Source organism: Falco biarmicus, chromosome 1 (genome assembly GCF_023638135.1).
Source record: "Falco biarmicus isolate bFalBia1 chromosome 1, bFalBia1.pri, whole genome shotgun sequence".
NCBI lineage: Eukaryota > Metazoa > Chordata > Aves > Falconiformes > Falconidae > Falco > Falco biarmicus.
The window spans coordinates 17,328,768-17,349,269 of NC_079288.1; the positions used below are offsets into that span (position 1 = coordinate 17,328,768).

Consider the following 20,502-nt stretch of genomic DNA (forward strand, 5'->3'; position numbering starts at 1 on the left):
GAGAAGTTAACTTGCAGCAATCAAGTTGCTGGGGATGCACTTTTTCTGCAGTATTTATTACCTCCTGACAGTGATTTTTGAAGTAGCAGTTACCTGAGATGAGAGAGGGTCTAACTGAAAACGCTGTAACACGATGAGTTACTTATTCTGGTTTACAGTTCCCTAGCTCTTCTCCTGCTACAAGCACCTGCTACTAAATTTCCTTACACAGAATATTCCTTGAATATTTTAGCATTGATTCACGTAGTGAATGGATTGTACCTTGCCAGCACAGTAAAAAGGCACCACAGAAACAATCCTTCCATCAGAAAGTGCTTGGGGAAGCAATGGAACACTTGAAAATACGACAGGATGTTCAAGAGTGATACAGGGCAAAAAGGATAACAACCTAAGCAGCACCTGACAGCAGAGTACAGTAACTCTGGCTTTACTGCTTAGTTTAACAACTAATGAATAATAACTATCAGTTACAATTAGACTGTATATTCTTGTGCACCTTTAAATCTATATGCTGTCTTGTTAGCCATACATTTCTATAATGATAACTGAACAAAAGTTATTTCAAGGTGCACAAAATCTACACATATCTTGTAACCTTCTTAAAAGTCTGCCATTATACACTAAAAAAACCCACTTCTTCAAACTTCAGTATTTTTTTCATCTTGTTTCTATCTAAGATATATTTTTTTTAATAACAGTATGAAGTTCTACTTTTCATTGTTATTCAGATATGAAGGGCAGCTGAGGGGGGAGAAAGGAAGCAGCCATTAGGTTTTTCTTAATAAGAAAATCACAGTATTGGCACCACTGTTAGTGCAAAGAGTCAGAGATTCCCAAGGGACTAACATTGATCTAAAAGCTTTTTCCCAAGCAGAGCTCTTCATGTGTTTGCTACCAGAATTTTCTTTTTGAATAAGCACTGCTTCAAATCAAAGTGTGTCTCCAGTGGGCTGGAAACGTGTTTGAAGGGTCAAATAGAAGTTCTACACGCAGTCAGCATAAAACTTCAGCAACAGAAAACAGACATCTCCGGCCAGCACAGAGGCTGAGCAATAGGACTTACTTCCTAGACCCCTTTTGGGTAGAACTAAGAAGGCTGTGCTACACTTGAGAATAAAAGAGCTGTTGCTTGCAGAAAACAGGGTTATCATCCAACCCACCAACATGTAAAAGTAACACACTAAGATGTACAGTACTGCTAAAATGATGTACATTTACATCATCTTTTAAGTATCAGTCTATTAACGCACATTCTACACACAGACACCAAAGTTCTACATTTACATGAAACTGAATGAGGAAGAGGTGGTGTCAGTTTTAGAAGCAGCTAAAATCTCACAATACAAACATTTTCCCTTCAATTTCAAGGCTGCAGTACATGGTAGTGTGTCTTCCTTCTTTGAAAGGTAATATAGACATCTTAAGATCATTTCCAGCTATATGTAAAAATTGAGAAGTTTGGCCTGGGCCATTCCCTGCTGCATACCTACAGCTGATTATAGAAAGTATTTCCAAAGGGAATGTAGACTAAACTAGAACACTACAGACATGCAGATTAGGGACTTCAAACATAGAATAAAGGGATCCCCAAAGCTCTGTCTGGTGGAGAAGAATATACTTTTAATCTACATCTACAAAATCGAAATACATCATTATTTTCCTAGTACACAGACCAGGGAAATCACAGATTCTCTAACTAGACATTTTCTTTTTCTACATAACTTTGGAACTGTCTTACAGATTTATTCTTTTTTTAACTCTGCAACACCAAAAACATTTTAAGAAGCTGCAGATGTATGTACCTGCACCCAGCTGTGCCTCTCTCCACATACAGGATGAACAACTATTTCAGCAACCATAATTAGATTCAGAGGGAGACAACAGAACCTGTCAAACTGAATTGTGCTCTTTAGTCCTTTCACAATATTACATTGTGAAAAAGACCATAAATTCCCCATGTATGCAAAATCAACCACAAAGTAAGGAAATTGTATCCAAAGGCAATTCGAGCTGCCTAGAAACCTAGCTAGGATAAGGGAACAAAACTAAAACCTACTCATTTAAATAAAACAATCAAACTTTTTCCATACATGGTGCTCTAATTTTAAAACTAACGCTTCTTCCACTCTCATCTGAGTCATGCTTATGAAAATGGAACAGGTGTCCCTGCACATTTTAAACATACATTAATAAGGTCTTACAAATTTCCAAAGTATGCAACATAATGTCTACTGGCATTTCCATTTCAATAACACAAAAGAGAAAAAAACACATCATAAAGTACACCATGGGAGATGTAAATCTGCATCTGATGGATACTGTAATTCAGTAACCAAAAAAGGTAAATAACCTAGAGACAGTGCTCTAAACATCTAACAAAACTTAATAGTATTAAATAATTTCTGCTCTTTGAAAAATCTTTTCAATTAGAAAAGTTTTTCATCTATCATTAAGAGTGTGGATGAATCAAAGTCTTCTAAAAACATACTATTTGACAGACCTCACTAGCAGTGTGCTTAACATTTTAAATATTTCCTTTAAATTTTAAGCCAGATGTAAATATAATTTATACTTTCTTCAGTAACAGCGGACATTAATTTCTGTATCTTTCCTCTTTCACGGATCTGTTTTGCTTCAAGACATAGAGTAACACAGGCATTCAGCGAGTGGTTTTATCTTATCTAAGCAAGAGGAGGTGGCAATGGAGTGGAGGAGGCAGAGGACTACCAATTTTATACCGAGTTTATACACTGAGTTTTATCAAAAGTTTTTGCTTCAATGCAGTGCTTGTATCTTGACAGAAAAATAACAGGTGTCAAAACCAAATGAATAAGAGACTTTTTTCCCTTTGCATCTACTGAAAACCCTTACATTCAGAGATAGTGTCAAGAAAAAAATACTGTTTTCTTGTCTTACTACAAAATGTTTCCTGTCATTTGGACTGTCTGAAAAAAAAAACCCAAAAAGGACATACACACTACAAGTTGTCACAGGACAAATCAACCTGCACCTGCATCAGCTGCCTCCTCTCTTCCTTTCAGAAAGAAAAAATAAAAAAACTATACACTCTGACAGATCCTTCTGCAAATTTAAGCTATTAGGATGGAGGACATCATATTTTCCACTAAAGTAATCCTCTGATGATCTCAAGGCACAGATGTTTTAATAATGTATCTAATTCCATAGGTATTGCATTACCTTTAATAAGCTTCCAGGATGATGCAGTTTGCTGAGTCAGCTGGTTAGCTACAGCTGTAACTTTTTGTTCAAATCTGGTCTCAAAGCTCTAGAGTCTGTTCAGCATGATGTTCAGATTAATTACCTCGTTGAATGTTCTACTTGTCTTATGAAAGAATGACACTGTGTCTATATTAGTGATAATCCCCGAATATATTCAGTGATTAAATAAATGCATTTACTACATCACTTAAACACTAGTGGCCTTAAATTCATGTTATTTCAAAGCTGCCCTGGAGAATGAATCTGGCCAGACTCCACCTACTTTTTTTGTATCACTTATACACTGGTACTACAGGCTCATATTAAACTAACTTCTTCATGAACTAAGATGTTTTGGAAAAGTACAGAATTAGCAAAAGTATTTTGACAGTTCTCTGAACTAAAAGGGTTGCCAAGCATCTGTACTAAATGGCCTGGAATCCTATAAAACTGACCTCCAGGACTGTCGGAACTCTTCAGTTTGGGGGAACCAACAGTTTACAAAGCCAACATGGTGGTATGGGATCAGGAATTAATTCTGTTTCCACCTTTAGTTTAAAAAAAACACCAAACACAACCAATGAAACAACAACAAAAAAAAAACCAAACACCAAACCCAACAACAGCAGCAACAAAAAGAGTCCTTTGAGGTTAATAATGAAGACAAAGGAAACAGTAGAAAGAAGAAAGCAAACAGGGTAATGAAATTGGAATAAAAGATAGAAGGTTCAAGAGATAACTGCCTGGAAGGATTCATGTGAAAGGAAAAAGCCGAGTTTCCTTCCAAAAACAGCAGGGAAAATATTTGGGCCCACTACCCAATAAAATCTAATGTCAGTTATCCAAACGTTTAAAATAAATTTTGAATAGCACTCTAGATCTATTATAAATAGTACTATAAAAAGCACAATGTCCCTTAACAAGAATAAAAGGTCACATGTATGAAAAGAAAGCAATGAAACCCAGTAACATTTATCAACATCACCAAAAATACTACATGCTTTCAAAAGGACTGAAATACGCACTTTTAGCCACAAGTAATTTACCAAATTGGCAGAGCTAAATTACATTTCATCTTTTTTCCTTTTTCCCTTCTTAAACAACCTGTATGCATTTTCGATGGTGATTTTATTCTTAATCACATTCCTCACAAAAAAAAAAAACCAAAAAAAAAAAACTCAGGTCTGCTTGACACCCAGACATTTGCACTGCACTGGGCTGGGACCATACCAGCCAAGAATAACTTAGGCCATTGAATTATTTAAGCAGTTGTTCGCACTCAATTAGATTTTCATGAAAGGTTAAGTAATAGACTGATTCACAGAAACCTCTTCATGTTTATGGGCGTATCTAACGTAATACATGGAGGTATTTAAAATTCATTCTTTTGAGTGACTAAGCTGATACAAAGTACTAACATATCTAGTCACAAAGAAACACCACAAAACCAATTTTAAGCTTCAAATTCCATTTTCTACATTTCTAATCCTAGCAGATTTCATTTAAAAAGAGCATGAAAATATCTGTGCCCAAAATATTCCATTTGTGAACTAAAACCTACTTTCAAAATAGAATGTTAATTTCCCACCGTTAATGGGAAACTGGAGAAAAATACCAAATGCCCATATAAATACATATGCATAGGCAAACTTTTTTATGTGCCATAAACAAACTGATTTAATAAAGCATTTTAATGGAAACAGGCCACACAAAGATGCGATTCTTATCGAGGAGAGGCTATGCCTCCTTCCTACTGCATGTTTCCCCAACTATTTATCATCATCATGGGGCTACAACGAGCAAAGCAAAGAAGTGTTCTTTTGAACCAGACTTGGTTTACAGAGTACTAACTCCAGATGAGTTTCTATCTGATTTACTTTCCCAAAGTGTCACAGAGCCTCTGTAACGAAATGCTCCATGGCTGCAAAACAGAAAATATTAAAAAAAACCAACCAAAAAAACATTAAACATGTTCCCTGCCATCAGGAAAAAGAAAGCATTCCTATCGTAAAACCAATAATTAAAGAATACAGGGTAACACAGTATGTTCAGAGACTCTGATTTCTTTGTTTTAAGGAATATGAAGACTAGGCAACACAGGGAAGAATTTTAATGTGGAAAGACCTTAGAAAAGTCCTGAAATAAAAGTTGACATTGCGAAGTAATGAGAACAGCACATATGCTCATCTGAGTACAACTTCCAGAGGAAAACACACATTCCTCACTTTTTTCAGAACCTCTCCTTTTCAGCTGATGAGGAAGATTTTCTAATGTGTATTTAACTGCTAACCCTTACCATCTGTTACAGCAAAAAATCAAATCAAGTGCATAAAATAAGAACGCGTATATTTAAAGCAAAACTAGTTAAATGGAAAGCAATTTTAAATACTTAAATTTGCACAGATAATCATGATTCCAAAATTACAACAAAATTGCTCAGCAGGTTATTCTCTTCTATAAGGAAAGTTTCATTTTATTGGAAAGACTTCAACAGTCCAGAGACGGAATCCAGGAAGCTGCAAAGCAACCTCGACCCAAGTCACACATTTGTTCTGACATTTTACATTTCTTCCAGAGTTAAGAAGAAAGATCATACAGCCTTTTAATTTTCCTAACAGGTGGTCTATACTACGGAGTCTTTCCTCAACACATCTGGGAGAAAGCTGCCCTCAACTGGAAATCCATATCACTACTACATGTGCTGTTTCAAGAGATTTTTCACTAAGACATCTCTTACCATTTCTTCACAACAGAAAAACAAGCTTGAAGAGTAAAACTTTAAAGCCATGTAAGTGTCTATGATTTTCAAGTACTTGTGTGGAAAGTGTCTTCTTAAGTTTGGAAGTACGGTACTTATTTTCTCAAGAAAATCTTAAACAAACATGAAAGAAAAACATTTAGGACCAAGACTCATGTGTTGAGATACCTTCGCATGCTCAGAAATGCAGGATAAAATCTGTACTAGCCCACACAGGCTCGGCAGACACACTGGGGGGGGGGGGGGCGGGGCGGGAAGAAGAAGAGGAAAAAAAAAAAAGAAAGCTACCATCCAACTCAACTACATAATTAAACTAAACCCTGAACATGGTGAAAAACTCTTTATTATGAACAAGATTCTGATCACCATGTGCACACTCCAGCACAATAAAAGTTGAATAATTCATAATCATTTTCAAAGAAAAAGTATGCATCACTCAACTTGGGGGAAACACAGGGGATTTCACTGGTATGATTTTTCTTTAGGGACAATGACAAAGTGCCGCTCACCAGCAGGAAACTGAAGCACTGAACTGTGTTCCATGTGCCATAAATCAACACTGCAGCCTACAGGATGTCTCACTGGTACCAACATACCATCAATTTTTCAATAACCTCCTTAAATAATGGAATATGTGAGCGGCGACAACAGTAATGAAAAATGAAATGTTTTGCACGCCAAAGACTCTAGAATAACACAGTTAATATGTTGCTTCTACAGTTAAAGAAGCTTTTTTAATACAAAATCTTTTCCCCAAAACCCCAGCATGTTTTACCACAAAACAATCTGGATAGCCTTTGAAGTATGCAGTCTTTGAGCTCTGCCGCAGCTGTTTCTAAACAACCTGGTTCAAAACAGGGTTTCTTTTGTGGTTTTAAAATTAACCAAGACAACAGCTTTCTGTGTTACAAGAACTGCTTGTACATTCACCCTAGGCTATCATTACACTTTCACGTTCCAGTGAGAGAGCAATCCTTCACATAAAGAAAGCTCTCCAGAAAAATTTATTCTTAAAAGGATTGTTTAGATCCTGGTCTGGAATCAAAAACAAAATTATAAAACTGTTAATGAATGAAGTCAGCATCCTACACTGCCATCCTCTTCTTCACCAGTCAGAAAACAAGCTCAGTCATCTTTGACCTCTTTTTTTTTTTTTCAGAATAGAGATAAAAAAAGACAGGGTTGTCTTAGTGGCACATCAGCAGTGAAGCACAGTACCATCTGGGAAAACTGATTCAAACAGACGTGCAGTGTAGTCCTAGGCATGAGGCCGACCAAGTCCATGAATGCTCACACAGTAAATGAGGGCAGGCAGATGCCTGTCGTGGGGAAACTACTGCAACAGTGGGACGGTAACAGGTTTCAGTTTTTAGTCCTCTATTAATACTAACAAGGAAAATACTTTTAAATTTATATGAGGCATTTTACACCTGTAGGAATTGTGTAATTTTAAGAAAGATTAGTGTTCTCTTTACTTTCTCAGAAAGATTAGTAAGTTTTCCCCTGTTATACAGCAAATCAGTGCACGTAAAAACCTAAGACACTTTCTCGGCAACAGCCCTGTATTATATGTAAGACGTTGAGCTCCAAATAGGTAATTACACAATGATAAATTATGATAAGAGGGAACAATATCAGCTCCGGTTCTTCGACATACCCAAATCCTGTCATTTGGAAAGTAGGATCACTAAACAGAAAAGTCAGTAGAGTTCCAGACTTAAGTCAAAGAATGAAGCAAATGTTAAAATACAGAAATGCAAAGTGATAAAACTTTCTGCAATCATGACAATGCAAATGACCCTCGCTAATGTCACTAATACTAGAAACACATACTTCAGTCAGCAGCCATTAAGGAGGGAACAATAAGCAATTAATCTCACACAGCAAGAAGCTATTCAATGGCTTTACTGAATGAAATTTTTACAGCAATCTGCCAAAGTTAACTAAGTATATAACACTTCTATAACAATACAGAGATAAAATAGCGTTCAGCAGATAAAAGAGCACAAATAAGAACGAGTCATAAACTGTTTCCTATCCCACGAAAAGAATCTGATGCCAGGAAGGAAAACCTGAAAGCAGGATCCCTAAAAACCACAAACATTACCATAAATCTGCTGACCTCATTGGAACTGTGCTAAGTTATGCTAAGGAGATGTTTTTCTGGTTTGGGGTGTGGGTTGGATTTTTTTTTTTTTTTAATTAAGTATTCTTTCTTCTCTATCTGACCTTACGCAACTTGGACCATCTTTTTTCCCCACCAGTAATTTCTTGATACACTTTCACCACATATATTACACATACCTGATTCTTAGGAAAATAATTTCTCACCTCATGATCAAAAACAGGAAGAAAAAGCTGAAAACAGTTTTAATTGTAGCACACTGCCAGCTGGCTATCATCAAACCAAGTGGCTTATTGGTAAGCCAAAATCAGAAATCTTATGTTTTGTGCAAGTTATTTGTTTCAAAACATTTTTGCTAAAAACAATCCACTAATGAGCTGTGAACTTAATCAAAATGCAATGAATACTCTTTAGAATAATATGCCATCTCACCAATTAAATATTATCACCAAGAAGCTTGCTTACCCACTTAGCAACTAAGTCTAAGGCATAATTTTCTAAGACATGATTTGGTAGGCTTCCTGACTTTCCAATGAAGCAGAATTTCTCTGCATTTAAAATAGCCTAAGTATTCCTTTCAATATATTCAATATTCAGTTTCTGGTACATACTGTTACAGAACACCTAAATACATGCTTTCAAGTATATTTCATCTCACATATATTGTTTTTCACACCAGAAGGAGTCCCATCCCTGCCACATCAGGCAGCAAACCTCTCAGAAATGCCAAAGCGACCAGGAACTCTGCAGGTTGCAATGGTTCAGAACAACAGCAACGCCAAAGTAACCTGTGCAAGATAAACCTTGTTTTTAAAAAGAATGTTGGTTATGTATATTTTCCCCTATTAATAACTACTGTTTTCTATCCCGCTTTCTCTCCCCTTCATCAGAAGCTCTTGAGGAAAATCATGTGTTGACTGTAATTGTTATTTACTATTTGGACTATATACTTCACAGAGTGTAAACCTCTAGACTGCGAAAACTCAATCTCAGTGCAGTTACTACTTAAATGGTAGGAAAAATATGCAAGCAGAAAGTATTAATTACAAGGGAAAGTGAAGCATGTGTTAACTAGATACAACAATTCAGCTTGCAGCACTTTGACAAGTCAGAGCTCAGAAGTGAGAAACAGTAATAGATTTTTAGTTTATTTTCCTGATGCTGTATGCTCAGGGTATTTAAACTAACAGCATAATAAAATATTAAACTGCACAGCTCTCAGGGTGTGAAGTTCACAAGCAAAACACTCATCTGCCAGTATGGCATATAATTTTTTTAGACATAATACCCAATAATCTGCCACAAACTGTCGCTACAGATTCTACTTTATACGATGTGCAGATGCTACCATAAAGTGTATCTGCTCTATGTAAAAAGCAAGTGCCACAGGGCACTTCAATAATTGCATATCCCTTGCTGGTCACTGCAGCAGTTCAGTACACCACGGAAAGTATATTTGTTCATTCTTTTCAGGCAGTAATTCAAATAGATAAGGTGGGACCCAAATCACACCTAGGAATTTCCCCGGAGCCACCAGCCCTGAACTGCTAGAACACTCGGCCACAACGGCCCTGGTGTACTTGAGGAGTGGCTGTGTGTAAAATGTCTGGTTGCAATAACTAACAGAGCAAACAGCTCCTCCATTCCCACCATTTCTGCAGGACTCCACAGAACAAGAAGTCAGAACACTTCATTCCTTTCATATCACCTCACACAAATTTCCATTCACCCAGAATATTCACCTGAGTAACTCCAGTTTATTTGGTTAATAACTGGTAAAAACAGACTCAGTTAACAATGCTGCAATTTCATACTAACAGCTTCATAACATAAACCATATTTATGTTTATATAAAATGATATATAAAAAGATCAGGATTTCCAAACGAGTATCTTTATAGATTCTTACATTAGGGTTAACCACTGAATCACATGCTTTTAAAAAGCATAGTAATGTTTCATCCCTGAGACGAAGCTCTAGCAGCAAAGCAGTAAAAGGGATGCTCATGCTCCCTTCCTTAAGCGAGCCTGCCTGATGAGCCAACTCAGCTCAAAAGGCCAGCAGAAAACCTGGGGAAGCGGGAGGAAGGATAAAAACTTTTCCTTTGTTCTGGAGATCTGAATCAGTTGACACAAAATTCAGAGCAGCACAAGAACAATCACAAGGAAAAGGGGAAGAACGTCATCGTTCAGTAGCAAGCTGCTGGATCGTCTCCTCTAACTTTTCTAAGCATACCTAATTGTCTCTTATTTCCCAGAAACCAGGAAAATTACTCCATAACCAGGGCGTATCTCTAGGATACTGTCATATTATTTAAGAAAGAAAATATGTATTTTGTGCAACTATTCAGATTGTCAGTTATCAACTCCCAAAGATAAAATTTCTTCCTTGATGTAGCCCAACATTTTTCTTCGCATGCCTTGTGAATAACATGTGGATGGTTAACACTGAAATTAGCCATCAGTAACCAAGCAGTGGGGAAAAACCCCCAAACCCCAAACAACTCAAGAGGTTAAAAAATCCAAAGTGAAAACATTATAACAAATTATCATAAAACAAGAATCAGCTTTAAAATTTTAGGATATTTTCAATTATTCCTTTGGTGCATAATTCAGCAGCATTCTGGTTTTCTTATTTCCAGGCTTGCTCCAGCCTCTATAATTACACACAAAATGATCTTGCCAGGGTGTGAACTGCCAGCTCCATCTTCAGATTTAGTCTGGCAGAGTAACTTGATTGAACTGATGACATGAAAGGATGTGGCTTGCCAGCATAATTTGAGGATAAAGGTTATATATGTGGTTACAGAAAAAGTCTTATTTTAATTATTTTTACATGAACTTTACTATTCTTTCAGCTACTGTTCTTCTCTTTGTACTAGTATCATCACAAGTCTTCAGTGCCTGAGGCAAAGAAAACAGCATCGTGATGGAATGGTTGAAATCTTCCATCACACAAAATGATTTTTACATGTGTGCCGCTGTGCCCAAATCAATGGGAAAAACCAAAACTGTAGACTTCAGAAATCATGTTAAGATTTACAGGAGCTATTGTAGCTCTCAGAAGACACCTCAGATAATGTACACCAAGCCTGAGAATTGTTCTTTCAGATGAATGCAAGGGCCCAAATAGCCAGACAGTTTATATTGCGGACACTTAAATGTTTAAATGACAGAAAAATAGAGAATAAAACTCAAAGTAGATATTGTATACGATTAATGGGAGAAAAAACCACTACCACCATAAAACATGAAGAAGCTGAGAAAAAGATCAGAGAGAAAACTACCAGTGCAGAGTAAGAGTGAAAAACAACCAATGAAGAAACAATAGTGGACATCAAGTAAAACAAAATTCTATCTACATTTATTAGGTACAAATGTTGAAATGTATAGATTTTGAGTCATTAGAACTTGGCTTTTTTAGATGATTTTGTCCCAAAATTATGCCCCATCGGACAAAACCCACTTTACTAAGACTTTCATCAGAGTAAGGCAAAAGATACAGCTTCAGAATCTGGCAATAAGCCTTTCTTTTCAAAGAAAAAGAAAACAAACATACAGGGTCACTTCAGTGTCATGAGCTCTACACCTCAGCCCTCTGCAAGCACGGAAAAAAACTCCAGTGACTTCCAGGGGGCATTGCAGAGAGTCGTTAGCGCCAGGAAAGAGACACAGAGTGCTTCCAACATGTTGTTTAATTAGTCTTCCATCATTTCGCTCTACTTTTATTGTTAGGTACTTGCACATAATTTGAGATAGCAAGGATAACAGAATTCTATTCCCTGAAGTATTTTCATGTTTTTAGGGGTGCTATTACAGTATGTAAGAAACGTTGCAGCTGTTTGGCTCAAACAAATAAGGCTTCTGGAGTAAGAGAATGCCTTTCCCTTGAGACTAGAAAGCAAATGCTGTGCAGAAACTGAGTATCATTATTAATTTACAATTATGTCGTAACCTACCCCTGATATGTCAGCCTCCTTTCTTTTCATCCCAATGACTGTGATGTTGGATATTAGCTATAGTTAAAACATCTAAAACTAGATGACATGTTGAAACACTCTGTCTCCTGTATCATTTTAAAGCTGTAACAGCATAAATGACATTTTCTAACATTAAAATGATGCAGAACGTTAATGCTTATGTAACTTCAAAGAGCACATTTCTGTCACAAAACCTACTTGGTATGAACAGATCCCTACATCCTGCAACTATTTACACACAGGAGTAAATCCCTTCCTCAAAGTACTCCTTCAGCTGTCAACAGGAACAGCAAGGAGACTATTACTCTTGTTAAAGCATTTATCCATGGTTATAATACCCAAATACACCTAACAGAAAAATTTAAGCCATCTCATGGAACCCACCTGATGTTACTATATAATCCCTCACACAAGCACTCTGTAATCAGTGCAACTGTACCACAGAGCAACCATCTGTGGTGCAAGTAACTATTTTCCTATTTAATTTCAAAATCACCTTTTAACTGCATAAGCATAATGGTTTCCAATTTTTCCTCCATGCACATTACAAGAAAAAGACACTGTGGAATGTTTATCTCTTATCTGGATATTGTCATTTTACTGTCTCAAACTTCTTAAAACAAGCTTTTCACTAGGGAGGAAATCAGTCAGCATCAGACCTAGTGGGGAAACCCTGCACTTGCTCAATGTCTATGGCTCTTACATAGTTCCAGATGTTCAGAACATTAATAATGCACTAACTCAAAACCTCTTTTTGAAACTTTAGAATGTGCAAATTGCATTAAAACCTCTTTGCCCTCATTAATGGTATTGTTACAATCCCAGTACTCTGGAAAATGTTTTTTGGCATTTGTTTAACTTCGTGATATTGCCATTTACTCATTTTAACAGCCAGTGCTCAAATCTTAATGCTTTTAATAGGCCTGGCTAAACAGACTACCATCTTTTGCAAATTTATTGAAGTAATTTATTAAATAAGTAAAAGTTGTCTGAAGGAGCGTTGTTTTTTTTTATTGATGGCAGGAAAAAAATGGGTTTCTCAATTTATTTACAAAACTGTTTCAGGAAAGTTTCAGAAATTAAAATATTCTGGTCTTTTTTCAGTGTTATGACCAATTCATTTTCTGCCACTCCGCCACTACTTCTTAAAAAAAGAAACTTCTACCAACATCATACAAATCTCAGTAAGAAAAGGGGTCTGTCTTCAACTAAGAAGAGCCAGACACTCAGAATTAATACTGAAACCGTATCCCTTCCTCAGCCTGTCATATATAGGGGTGGCACGTTTACGTCCAGGAGAGGAGACAGTATATTCAAGGACTCAGGCTCACATCCAGCGCAGGGGCACTGCTGTGCTACGGCACCAGAGTGCAATAGTCAGAGGGTAAACTGAGGTCCCTCCTGTTTATTCCAAATAACTACCTACACCGAACCTGAAGGTTCTCAGTCTGTTTGAAAACAGCACGGGTTACATCTATTGCCACGCTCTGCACTGCTCGTAGCGTTAATTAATATTAAGGCCTGCTTGCCTAAAGTTGTGTAATACTGCCAAGAATGGTTTGTCAACAAAACGGTAAATAGCACTTGTCTGCAACCTCACTAAAGCTTTGATTGATACCTTAAACACGGAAAGGGAGCCAAGACAACAAACAGAAGTGTTCCAGACCAAATAGATTTACTGTCACCCAATCCTGTCCTCACCATCAGCCAAGAGAAAAGGAAAATGAGAAGAGATTCACAGAATTTAAACTCTGAACTCGCAGCTATTAAATTTATGAGATACACAGAAACTCAAATGTGAAAGTCAGTGTTTATTTTTTGCAAGTGACAAAAGTTACTATGTACGTATCATTATAACCCTACCCCAAAATTCTCAAGGGAAACTGCAAATGCTGTGCAGCATTAACTGGTCTGTATCTACACATTAATAGTTCCACTTTCCTAACCAACACAGTATGCGGCAATGCCAATTTACGATCACAGAGTGGTTTGGGTTTGAAGGGCCCTTTACAGGCCATCTAGTCCGACCCTCCGGCAGCGAGCAGGGACACCTTCAGCTGGAGCAGGCTGCTCAGAGCCCCATCCAGCCTGGCCTTGGATGTTTCCAGGGATGGGCACCCACCACCTCCCATGGGCAGTCTGTGCCAGTGTCTCACCACCCTCACAGTTAAAAATTTCTTCTTGGTATCTATTCCAAATCTACCCTCTGTGAAGTTCAAGACCATTACCCCTTGTCCTACCGAACAGGAACAAAACTCAAACCCACTCCTTAATATAGGATGTATGAGAATCTTCTGTAGCATATACCAACTAAACTTACTAGAAGTTGGGGGGGGGGGGGGGGGGGGGGGGAGAGTCATCCACAAGAAGTGTTCTAGGAAACAAATGATTTAGACCACTTTGCTCTGAAGTTACTCTTCAATAACCCTTAGAATCATTGCAGTACACAGCACTACACAGCAAAAACTCTAGAAGGCTCAACAATTTTCCAGTAGATATTGTTTAGTTGTAAGAAAGCCTTGCTACTTTTTCATTATTCTCCACAAAGTTCTCCTAAAAACATTAATTTGCTAGAAGTTATATATACAAAAAGAATCAATGTTAATACAGTGTAAGAAACACTTAAAAATTCTGCATTCGTTTTCTTTCCCATTTCTATTATCTTCACTACTTTTGTAACTAATCATTCAGAGATAATATTCATGTAACACCACAGCTGTAAACCTCAAACAACTGTCACCTGCATTTTAAAGCTGTAACAACTGGTATGAAAAAAAGTCTTTTTTACAGACATTTGAATGCAAATACTTCATAGATAGTATAGCAAACAATTTTTGAAGCATAGATTTAGATCATTCAGCCACTTCTAAAAGATTCACAAGACAGACAACAAAGCAGTTACTATTTCTATCTTTAAAGCTAGTATTTCTTGAAATCCTCTTCGCTTTTCCAAGACATTTCCCTCTACAAAACTATTTGACACAGAAGCAAAATGGACAGCAACATTATGCAAATACTGAGTAAAACTACTACTTCACCTGAAAAGTTAAAGCTTTGTAAAGGAAAGCAGATACAAAAGAAACATATTCATCCGAATCAATAGAGAACACCACATCATAAAGGTGTAGGAGAAAAAGAAAGAAGTGTAAACAAATTTTGGATTCTCAAGAATACTGATCAGTTCATAAGTTTTAGCGTTGAAAACAGTCACTCAAACCCTTTTGAGCAACTACACTATTTTAAAAATTGTACTTCCAAGTTATGGCTCAACAATTAGCAGATAAAAATTAACCCAACAATGCCTCATAGAAAAAAAAAAAAAAAAAAAAAAAAAAAGGCCAAACCCCAGACCAAAACCCACCACCATTAACATTATTGTCCAAAGCTCATTTTGGAAAAAAGCTACTAAAGAAAGGTCAGTTAATTCATCATGATGGATTATCACTAAAATTTATAAGCATTAGCATTTTTCTCCTTGCTGGATACCTTGACTTTGATATGACACATATTGAATGAATCATCTAAGATGCAGGCACCAGGCAAGATATATCTTAATGCAGACAGGTCGGCAACATGAACCCTAATGGTCCTTATCTTAATCTTGTTTAAAAGCATCCTAGATTTCTGAGTAATCTTTTCACCTTCTGATATTCTCTTTTATAGAGTGTTTTTGTTGGAGTTGCTACTGATTTTCACATAAATGCATTTTTGTTGCATAGTATCACCAGTTTTAGTAGCCCTAAAATTATCTATGTTTGCAATTTAGTAAGTGTTAAGATCAAGCTTATTTTAAAAAAAAGAAGTCAATGTGCCAGAACTCCAGTAATGACAATAAAATTTGTATGTTATTGTAGATTACCCCATTCATGAAACATGGCATCACAGCTGTTCATAACAGACACCTATCAAATGTGGAGATGCTTATCATATGCATTGTTTTCTTCTCATCCATATATTTTCCATTGCATTATTAACCTTGATATTTTCCATATGTATAATTTAAACAGTCACTCTTCAATGAAAAATATGTTTATTCAAAATCCTCACTGAGATAAAGGGAAGTTTCTCTCCTACTGCTTTTTTCCATATTCATATTGCATCTAGTACACAGGGATAACGAGGTGGCAGACTTTTCCCACAAAACAGCACTGAGCTCTTTCTGCTACAGCTGCTTCAGTTAAAAAAAAAAACAACAAACCCAACCAACAGGGGATGATGGAAGGGCACAGAGAAAGATAACTGGTGAATTATTTTTAATTCAGGCTTTTTTGCAGTAACAGCAGTTCATACATTAGGTAAAAAGGTCTTTGGAAAGTACATTCTCAGCCTGACAAAGTATCTTCTTAAACTGTTCATTAGGAAAGGATGTAGGCTTACAATGCTCAGACTTTAAATTCTTAACAAAACAGCTGAGTAACATTTCACAGCCTATCTTGTTGTAAGGGGCGCTCCAGAGCAAAATACAGACAAGTGACTACCACTTCTTCCTGGCAGTAGACAGCTTCTTCAAAGAAATCTAGAATCTCCCAGGAAATAATCTACCTGAAGAAACACTAACAAGAGAAAAATGCAAGCCATTAATGGATGCTTTCTGCACACGTTAGCACTGGAAGAAGTATGTGACTAAAATGGTAGCTCCTGCAGCAAGGTACTCTACTGACATTTATAACATTCATCTCAGATGTTTTATAAGCATCATCCAGTTTTCTCATTTTATTATTAGGTTAATGTGGTGACATTTAGAGATTTTCACTTGTCCTCTATTTATTTGTGCATGGAAACTTTCTAGTAGGTTGGTATCTTCTAGGTGAGTATGAGGTATCTTTTTCTATTATATACTTCAGAAGTCTGAAACAAATCATTAAATTTCTGCCAGAGCCTTTTTTTCCAGCTTTAACATGAATACAGGGGTCATCACTTTCATCAGGTATTAGTGTTCACTTTTTTAATGTGTACAAATCAAGCTGAAATTCTAGACAAAATATAGAGAAACAAATATTACTCATAAAAAGCCCCTTAAAATTCTAGACTGAGAATCTCAAATGGTATCATTCATTCTATTTCTGCCATAAATTTATTTTATTTCCAACATCACATAATGAAGTTTTGAACAACAGGACAAGCAGTAAGAGAACACTGCTTGGGTGCTAGGCCTAGGGTCCCAACATCATCCTTTGCAAACAGTCTCAGGCAGCATCCCAATTTCTGCTTCCTATGACCCTCTATTCTTTCTATTCCCATAGACTGAGGCCAAAAAGTGTTGATTTACCATTCTTTCAACAAGAAAGAACATATACTTTTATTGTAGCAAAGTCAATAAAAGCCTACGAAATTCAAAGTGAAGGGAATTGAATGAAAGTACAGTAAGATGCTATTTCTGTCTCTTGCACTCTCCTTACATACAAGGAAAGTAACATACAATTTACCAACTGATTTAAATTTGTAAAGGGCTTTCCAGAAAAATAAAATTAACTATATTTACAAAACGAAATAATATAGATAATTGTCAAAGAGGTTTTCAGGCAAACAGGTAAAAACGTGCAGTGTGAGTGCTGGAAGTTGGGTACTGAGACAGAGCCATCCAAGGAGGGCTTCTGTTGGAGGTGCACAGCAAAGGACATCTTTGCCGAGCCACAAATTCTTAAAACTAAGAGAGGATGTTGCACTGAAAAATGCACCTGTAAGTGTAACCAAACTGAAATCCAATGTACAGGCCTACATTCAAGTTCCATCAAATTACCTGGATAGATAGGAGTAAAAATTCAGAGCACTGCCCTCAGCCATCCAGAACATTTAAAAAGACTGCATTTTTCACTTATTCCAAAGTTGAAACTCCAATTCATTAAACAGGTTAAACCCCTGAAAAATCTGTTTGACTCATAATTGTTAATTTAGTGAGGTACACGACCATGTATATTAATCAGATCTTGATAGCCTTGAACATTTCCTTTAAAAGCTGCAGTTTTTTAAAAAGACATAGCAATTCCCCCATTAATATCTCTGAAAATCAGCTTTGAAACACAAATGTGCAGGTAAGCAATATTCTGTATGATGATGAAAGAAAAATACCTTGTTTTCCCTGTAAATATGCTTATGCCTACATTATTCTATGTTTTCAACATATTAATCCCAGACTTAAAGGCAACCCAATCCAGAATAAAACAAGTAGAAAGAAAAAGGGCATCTGTAGAAAAATATTGGCAATGTGATTTTAAAATATCATCCTTCAATTGTCTGCAATTTATATTTATCAATACTTGCGCTAGGATCATGGAAGTGTTCCCACAAAGAAAAAGAAACACTCAACGTGTTTAGCTGGATGACCTTTCAGTAAAACATAAGGGCAGTGGGAGGGGGAAGGGTACCAGAGCTGTCCAGCAATCTCTTTTCTTCTTTATTAAATGTCATTACAAAGTCTCTCTATACTTTCAATTCAGATTACTATTCTCATAAAAACTTTCATAAATATTTGTCAGGTCTGCATACATAAGATCAACTATCATGTACTGTTCATTATACACTTTAGTAAAAGAATAATGATACTGAAAACTGAAATACGTTCCCATTTAAATTCTTAAATAAATTCAGCGCAAAATTTATTTTCGTATAATTAACTCTGCATATATGTGCCTAGTTTTGTGAGCTAGATTAAATAAACTTGCAGTCAGTAATCTGCTTTTTTCAGTGACTGCACATTACCTGGTGCAATGTGGTCACCTAATGGTTACTGTCAGTAATTGCACCGATGACTGCAATACTTTTATTGACACCCAGCAAAGAAAAAACCCTCGCCTCTTCAGTCAAATAATAAAACTAATGTGAAGGTTTTGTAAAAAATAAAAAAGTCACTTTCATTTCATTTTTTAAAATAGTCTCTGTGAAAGAAACTTAAAGATGAGGGAAATGGTGTGAAACCTTTTCCCTTTTTTTCCCATTATGTTGGGGGTTTTGTTCATTTCATAGGAATTTCTGGGGTTTGTTTTTAGAGAGGTTTGGGGTTTTTTTTTGTTGAAAAGATTCTTTAACATCATAAATGATGGTTTAAGATAAAAAAAGTCACATTCTTGCAAGCATTACAAGAAAAATGGGCATGAATTGCAAAATTATATTGCAGCTTTATATTCCTGTTCCTCACAGCTGACCATAAATAACAGTAAACACTAGTAGACAAGAAAGCAGAACTATTGCGAGGTATAGATTAACCATAATTAGGTATCTGTTGCCAGTGAAATTAGATATTACATAATTTGAAATTGAGAAATTTGATTCCTTTCAGCCAATGCCAGTGAGCATTTCTCCCCTGCCTCAAGAAAAATATACTAGAATCTCTAATGCAGTGAAATAGAACAAGAAACAAGGGAAGAAGAAATTAACTGGATGAATACTGCATTCAAATAGCACACAAAGAACATGCAAAGGCATTCTTGCTGCCTAGTTACACACAAAGTTTCCTTTCATGATGTGTGCTTACATGGAAATTTTTTTTCTTTTAAATACTTTCAAAGCCTTCAGAAAACAATTTAAGAAAAAAATGCAGATCAGTCAGGCTTCTTTTTTTTTTTAACTAATTGAAACAATTGTACTCATTAAGATACAGATGTCTGTTGAAAAGAAATATGAACATGTTCTCTCATGAAAACAAACTTATATGCCAGCCAATATGAGATCCAAGAAATTACAATACAATATAATCACAATGTATCACTACAAGTTTATTTTATAAGCGTTTACACATGTCAATACATAAAACAAAATATTGTACAGTACATTTTCAAGCAGAGTGTGTGTGGTTTCAGGAGGAATACGAGTTAAGATTTCCTTACCTTATAGGATGGCAAAAAGCACAAAACACCTTGGCCAACTGTCTGACACACTGAAAGCAGCAGTGCTCCCACCTCGTCTTGGAACTCAAAGGTCTCTGCATGCTGGAACGTGGCACACAACTTCCGACCATTAGGGCCTGCTCCAACAGTGCCAACCCAAACCTGGCGTGTTTCATACTAAAAAAGTTAATTCTCAAATATGCAACACAAACAGTATTAAATTACATCAGGTTATATAATGAAATTTTAAGTGTGAAGGAAAATATCCAGGTATTTCTAAACAAATTAATTCCAGTACTTAAAAACAGAAGAGAAAGTGCAATAACTTATATAAGATGGCTATTACCAAAATAGCATGACTTCAACTTTTCCTGGTAGGTGTCTAAAAATTGCCCCTTTTTCCATTTTACTTTATGTGTATAAATATATACTATACAAAGTACTTTAATGTACTTTACAAGTGCTTTAAAATGCAAACAATCGTCTGTCCTGTACATTTCTTTTTACTTACAGAATGATTTTATCATCACTTTTATTTGCAAGTTATTGTTTCTTTTACAATGGTCAGCATTACACCTCAGGAGAGGGAATGATGATG

The 20,502-nt window shown here is 36.2% G+C and overlaps 1 protein-coding gene across 4 annotated transcripts in view; it reads right to left on the reverse strand.

Annotated features, from left to right (window-relative positions):
• The window catches only part of BRIP1 (BRCA1 interacting helicase 1), a 63,593-nt gene that overhangs the window by 24,889 nt on the left and 18,202 nt on the right, over positions 1-20,502 (reverse strand). For all 4 annotated transcript variants that reach the window (XM_056359161.1, XM_056325553.1, XM_056326936.1 and 1 more), the window contains one exon: positions 19,905-20,066. In XM_056359161.1, coding sequence (XP_056215136.1) covers positions 19,905-20,066 — 162 coding nt within the window. The remainder of the gene's footprint in view (positions 1-19,904; positions 20,067-20,502) is intronic.